The sequence below is a fragment of the Tupaia chinensis genome, unplaced genomic scaffold (assembly GCF_000334495.1).
Source record: "Tupaia chinensis unplaced genomic scaffold, TupChi_1.0 Scaffold000394_1, whole genome shotgun sequence".
Lineage (NCBI taxonomy): Eukaryota > Metazoa > Chordata > Mammalia > Scandentia > Tupaiidae > Tupaia > Tupaia belangeri.
In genome coordinates, this window is record NW_006159896.1 from 2,977,434 (window position 1) to 2,984,240 (window position 6,807).

The 6,807-nt window shown below is 61.9% G+C and overlaps 1 protein-coding gene across 1 annotated transcript in view; it reads right to left on the reverse strand.

Moving 5' to 3' along the window:
- Positions 1-6,807, reverse strand: part of LMX1B (LIM homeobox transcription factor 1 beta) — a 91,406-nt gene that overhangs the window by 3,753 nt on the left and 80,846 nt on the right. The window contains exons 3-6 of the mRNA XM_027773995.1: positions 4,157-4,389; positions 1,904-2,085; positions 1,643-1,720; positions 1,385-1,451 (exon numbers count right to left, since the gene is read on the reverse strand). Coding sequence (XP_027629796.1) covers positions 1,385-1,451; positions 1,643-1,720; positions 1,904-2,085; positions 4,157-4,389 — 560 coding nt within the window. The remainder of the gene's footprint in view (positions 1-1,384; positions 1,452-1,642; positions 1,721-1,903; positions 2,086-4,156; positions 4,390-6,807) is intronic.

Genomic DNA, 6,807 nt, shown 5'->3' on the forward strand with positions numbered 1-6,807 from the left:
GGGGGAGGCATGCTGGGCTAAGCAGCAGCAAAGGCCCTTGTGGGATCATAGCATCCAGCCCTCGGGGCTCAAGCAGCTGAGGCAGAGAGGGCTGGGGTGGGGCGGAAGGAGCTGAGAGATGGATGGCTCAACATAGGGGTATGTGAAACTTAGTGGGGCTCCCCCAGAAACCAGGGGAGGGTCTGCAGGGGAGGACGTGGGGAAGGGCTGGGGAGGCACCAGCACCAGTGGGAGTGTGGGGGGTGAGGAGCAGGGAGTCTCTGCTGAGTAGTGGGAGAGACGGCTGCTGGGAAGGGGATGAGGGACATGGGACAAGAGACAAGAAACCACTCCCCAGCGCAGTGACTGAGGGATGCAGTGACTCCCGAGCCACGGGGTGGATACAGGGGCACCTGCAGGGCTGGGTGGGGAGGAGCGGGGTATGTGGTGTGCACGTGGGCAGCGACGTGGAGCAGCGTGGGGACTGGGGAACTTCTGGAGCTGTGGGCAGCAGTGGTGGGAACAGGGAAGGCAGGCACCGCTCGGGAGCTGGCTGTGAGCCTGGAGGCCTGCTGGTGGCCTCGGGAGGGAGAGGAGGGAGGAGAAAGGACCAGGCCACGGCTGTGCTCTCAGAAGCCTCGAGTCCAGCCTGGGGCACTGCCCTGGCACCCAGGGTCTGGAGTGGAAGGGACTGCCCGTCGGTGCCCTGGCATTTGCCCAGAAGCCCCCCACCCATACCTGGCAGCAGCAGCTCTGGGCCCCCACCCACTTCAGCAGCCCAGGAGCCCTTGGGGGCCCGGGAGTCCAGCCCTGGCCCCAGATCTGGATGTGCAAACAGCATTCAGCAAATCGCAGGGCTGGGGGGCCTGACCCTGGCCCCGTAAAGTGGTCCCTCTGTGCCCAGCAGGAACCTGCCCTGGGCTCCTCAATGCCTGGGCAATGTGGTTCGCAGACTTGCACGGAGTTCCGTGGTGGGCGGCCAAGAACTGTCATCTTATCAAAAGCACAGCCTTGGAGCCCAGTACGCGGGGCTGAGGCTCAGCTCTGCCCTGCTGGCTGCGTGATCCCAGGTGAATCCTGAACCTCCCGAACCTCAGTTTTCCTGTCTGTGAAATGAACACGACCACAAGCTTCCTCACAGGAATCTGAGAACCCAGCGAGGAGGAGGGTGCTGTGCCAAGGGTGGCCCTGGCACACAGCGGAGCAGACCGCAGTTGTGGGGACTGCAGAAGCACTGGCACCTGCAGGCCACCCTCGGCCCTCTCCTCCCCTGTTCCCTGTGGCCTCCTCACAGCTCAGCTGCTGGCAGAAGCTGAAATCTCCGGGGCTCCAACTGCTTGGGGGAAGGTTCCGGGCCATCTCGCTGACAGAGATGCCAAGGCCCCGTGGTGCCAGGCCTGCTCACCTTGGCCCAGCCGCTGGGAGTTCTGCTGCTCCTGCTGCTGCTGGTGCCGGCGTGCCAGCTTCTTCATCTGCGGGGAGAACTCGGTCATGCCAGCCTGCTACCCTTGCCCCTGTGCTCTGCCCTCCCCTCCCACACCTGCTCCCTCCATCCCTGCTTCATTCCTGGCCCACCCAGGTCTGGACCCCTCTCTTCTGTCTGTCCTGTTCCACTCCCTACTCTGCCCAGGGTCACCGCCAGAGGACAGGAGTGACCTCTCACCTTTGCTCTTTGGTTCTGAAACCAGACCTGGACCACGCGCACGCTGAGGCCCGTCTCGGCCGCCAGTGTCTCTCGAACCTGGCACGGAGAGAGGAAGACAGGTCAGGCCTGCGGTGGGGGCGGCACCTGGGGGGTGGCTGGCTTGGAGGGACAGTGGGATTGTGAGGTGGAAGAATGTCCCCGCCCACAGCCAGAACGGAGGGGCAGTACCTGGAAGGCGCTGGGTGTGGGAGCGTTGGCCCTGCCCCAGCCACCCCTCACCTTCCGACAGGGCTTGGAGGAGACCTCGAAGGAGGCCTTGAAGGCTCTTCGCTGCTGCGTGGTGAGGATGGTCCGGGGTCGCTTGGGCCTCCGCGGGTCCTTCCCGTCGTCCCCACTGCCCTTGTTCTGGCTGCCCTGCCCCTTGGCCGGCTTCATGTCCCCATCCTCGTCCTCGCTCTTCACTGTGGAGGACACAACCTGCACTGTCAGGGAGGGGCAGTCCTAGGTCCCTGGCCTGCAGCCTCAGACAATCTGCTGCCTGGCGGGGTCCCATCACCTCTGCCAACACGGCGGTGGCCCCCAGTGCCCTGGGATGGGGTCTGCCTCCTTCCCCTGGCCTGCATCAGGCCTTGCCCTGTTCCTCGTCTGCCCCCCTGGCCTTGTGTGTCACTTCCTCAACATGCACTCCCGTCCTCACCCAGGGTCCGGGGCTCCAGGGCCCTACCCAGACTGCCCTGCCGACTACACAGCCGCTTACAGGCAGGTGCGCTGTGTGCGTGGTAAGCACAGGCGCAGGTGTGCACGCATGTGCACACAGCTGCACACTGGATGCACACACATCTGGGAAGGCATTGGTGCAGGTCCACATGGGATGTGGGTGCACCTGGGCAAACATGCAGGTCCAATGATGCCCACCGCTCCACAGAGCCCTGAGGCCCGAGAGCCCTGAAGACAACCCTGCGTCTGCGGCTCCTGGTCTGGGTTCCCCGACCCTCCTGGCTGGGCACCACTTGTCCTGCTGACTTCTGCCCCCAGCCCAGCATGCCACCCTTTGAGAAACCAGCTCTCATCGCACTGTCCAGGGCCCCCAAGCGCTGGGGCCCTCAGAGGAGCATGCAAGGAGCCTTCCTCCTCGAAGCCTCCAGGACTGAGAACTGACAAGTGAATACACATGTGCCAGACACGTCCACACAGGAGGATTTGTGGTCAAGTGTATGCACACACACTCATGCACACTACTCACTGGCACACATACACAGACTGGCACAGCGGCCACAAGGGCCCAAGAACATGCAGCTCAGACACCTTCACACACGGGCACAGCTCACAGGCATGCAGGCATCTGAACGGGCACACACACGTGTGTGCATCATGGCACCTCCGTCCAGGTAGTGCTCTGGACCTGAGATGCCCGCCGCAGATGGAGGGCCGTGCCTGACTCCCGCCCCTGCAGTCCCCTCAACTGAACTGGTTTTCTTCTCCAGGCCTGCCTGCTTCAGGGTTTGAGTCCCTGTGCAGGGGGCCAGCCTGCTCCCTCCAAGACCTCCTCCTGGCCTGGGACAAGCAGACCACAGCACCTGGAGCCTCTGCTCTTCCCAGGAGTCCCGGGTGCCCTGTCCAGGGACGACAGAGGCAGCTGGGTAGAGGCTCTGGCTCCCCTGTGGTCCAGGCAGGAGGCTCCCCTGCTGCATGGGAAGGCCCTGTGATGTGGGGGTCTGTCACCCCAGAGCCTGACGGACCAGGGAACCTCCTGCCCATGCCCTGCTGAGGTGTCCTGAGCCCTCCCCGGGAATGACAAGGCGTCAGTGCCTCCTGGCCTCACCTTCCTCAAGGCCCATTCCTGGCTGGCCTCACCCATCCTGCGAGGATGGCCCCATACTGGCTGAGTCCTGGGTTAGAAGGACTGCACAGTGGAGAGGTACCTTCACCCTGGCCCAAGGTCCCCCATAGCTGGGAAACAGGGAATAGCTCAGGGCTGTCTGGTCCCTGTGGCTGATGCTTTGGGGGCTGAGCAGGGGAGGAGACTCCAGCCCCACCCCCTCATGTCCCCAGCCACAGTCCCAGTGCAGGTAAATACCTGGTGGTGTGCTGTGGCAGGTCCATGCCAGGGGCAAGAGAGTAAGGGGCCATAGAACAAGGGGTGTGTGTGTGTGTGCATACAAGTCACAGTACATGTAAGTACACAAGCACATGCAGACACATGTACAGGTGCACAGTGCATGAGTGTGCTGGGTCACGTGTGTGAATGTTTACATGTACATGCACAGGTGTGTGCACCTGGGTGTAGGTTCTCACAAGCTTGGGCATGTGAGCACTATCTACACCTGCATGTACCGTACATGTACACAGACTCCCAGGCAGGGGGCCCCGTGTATGTGTATATGCATGTGAAAATGCATGCATGTACACGTGTAGGGGTATGAGTGCCCAGGAAGTATCCAGAGGCGTATTCTGTGTGTTTGGGGGATATCCACACGTGGCCCAGTGTGTGCATATGGACGTGGGGGACACTGTCCCACAGCCGGGGCTCACCAGAGTCGGACTCGTCGGGGCTCACGGAGCTGAGCAGGTCCTTCTCCTTCTCATAGTCGCCCTTGCACAGCAGCTGGCCCTCCTTGAGCACGAACTCGTCGCCCTTGCGTAGCTGCCGCTCACACACGCAGCAGCAGAAGCAGCCCAGGTGGTAAACGCACTCCAGCGCACGCATCACGAACTCGGTGGGGGCGATCTTCTCCATGCAGCCGCTGCACTTGGCTGCGAAGAGCCTGCAGGTGCACATAGCGGGCGCTGGCTGGGCTCAGGTTTCCTCGGGGCGGGGGGTGGGGGGGGACGCTGGGTGTCCTGTCCTCCCCAGGGTGCATCAGCTCAGGGCCCTTCCTGCCCCAAGACATGCTGGCCACTAGAGGGCACTGTGCAGGGCCAGTCTTAATCTTCCCGGATGGCCGTTTGAGCCCCAGTCCTAAGGTCCCTCCACTCTCACTCTCTGCCTCCTCACTGCTTGTCCCTCACCTCCTACATTCAAGCAATACCCAGCCCTGGCTAACCTTCCTCCCTACCTGGGCCCTTTCTCTCCTGCCAGAGCAGCCACCCCACTGCCCTCCCTGGGCTCCTGGGCCTTCCAACCCTTCCATCCTCCACCAGAGGACTCTTTAAAACATACATCTGATCATGCTGCTTCCCTGCTCCAGACTCCTCCGTGGCTCCCTAGTGCCCCAAGCAGAACATCCAATCTCCTGGGCCTGGTACTCAAGGCCCCTCACGATCCTGCCTCTTTCCTCCCAGCTCCTGCTCCCCTAGGTCACGACCCCGCAGAACCACCTGCAGTTTCCAAAGCACCATCCTGGCCTTCCCACGTTTCTCTCTCTGTCCCTTGGCTTGGCTCACACCTTCTTTTATCCTTCCGCTTCCGCTCAGGCCCTCCGCTGTGAGCTGATGCACTGAGTGCAGACAGCAAGCTAGCTGCTTCTAAGCCCTTGGCATGCAGAGATGCATTTAATCTGTGCAGCAACCGTCTACGACGAGAGGGAGTATCTACCCCGTTTTAGAGGAGCACGTCGAGGTGCAGAGCCGCAGAGCTCCCTGCTCGGGGCCACGGGGCAGTCAGTGCTGGAGCCGACTCCCAGCCTGGCCTGAGCCAGGGCCCTGTGTGACAACGTGGCGCCATCTCCCATCTCCAGCAACCACCCCGGTGGGGTCTCCATGCCTCTGGCCGGCGCGTGCAGGACAGTCTGGGTGGTGCGCCCGTCTCTGCCCGCGCCTGCTGACCGCTCACCTCGCACCCCCATGCCCGTCACGTGCCTGCTCTGTGGGAACTCAGCCTCAACAACACTTTGATGGAAAAATTTATGAAGAATCAAATTATTGCTGCTGGGAGGGAATTAAAACCATTTTTCATTCCCGCGTCCCCGGGCCACGTCTGCGGGCGCCACCTTGGGAGCGCTGTGCACATCCCATCCCTCTTTATGGCCCGCCATCACAGCGCAGATTACAGCTGCAATTCTCCACTAATCGGTTCTGGAACAGAAACGGCCGTAAATGGGAGGCACTCGCCCTCCTCCCTTCCCAGGGCTGCCGTCAGCACCGCCCACAGCGAGCTGGGGTGGTGTGGGGGTTGCAGTGGACAGGGACAATTCCAGCTCTGCCTGCTGCCCAAGCCTGGCCAGGGCACTCAGCTTGGAGTACCCCCAGCGAGCCCTGCCACCCACCTCTATTGACCCAGCAGGCTCCTATTCATCCTACAATGCCCAACTCCAATGTCACCTCCTCTGGGAAGTCTTCTCTGATGCCCATCTGGAGGGGTGGCCTCTTCTATGCTCCCCTGAGCTTGCTTCTGGCCTCAGTTCCCTGTGCTGTAAAATGGGGATGTCCACAGGCCCTTCCTCAAAAGCTGTCATCAGGATCCCCAATACTGAGCAGACAGCTTGGTATAGAGTGACAACACACAGCCCTCCTTGGTGCCCAGCTCTCCTGGGTTCCGTGAGGCAGGACCAAGCTCCACCTGATCCTCCAGGAGGCCTCAGCTGTGTCTCACGCAGAGCAGATGAACGAAGGCCAAGGGCGGGCTGGGGCTCAGCCCACGCTCTGCTCTAGCCAGCAGGACCCCACACCCCGAACTGTACCCAGCTGTGCAAGGAGAGCACAGGCTGGGTTTCGGCCCTGGTCTGTCCTGTGGGCGGGATACCCTTGAGCAGGGTGCAACCTACCCAACCGTCCTGGACAGCCTTAGGCAGAGGCCCCTGAGATCTAGCTGGCCATCTAGCCTGGGGCTGAGGAAGGAGTCTGGGTTTGCAGAACCTGTGCTGAGACGCGGAGGATATCCCTGTCACTGCCCATAGTCCCCTCCCCAACCTCTGCCTGCCCGGGGGGCCCACCACACTTGCAGCCTGGCTTCTTGACTTATGGGCAGACAGGCACTGCCACATTTCTGCCAGCCTGGAAGGGCCAGAGTCTGAGGCCAGGGACAGCACCCCCGGGCGGCTCCCAGAGAAGACATCTTCCTAGGCTGGGAGGGGACAGCAGGGCGAGTGACCCGCATTTGCAGTCGAGCCACCATGCTGGCTGGTGCAGAACAGCCGCGCTAATGCCTTGGCAGCAGGGGGTCGATTGCTACTTTCTCCAAACTCATCAACACAATCTATTATTAATACTTCTCTGAAAGCTCGATGCCGCCATTGCAGAGGCAG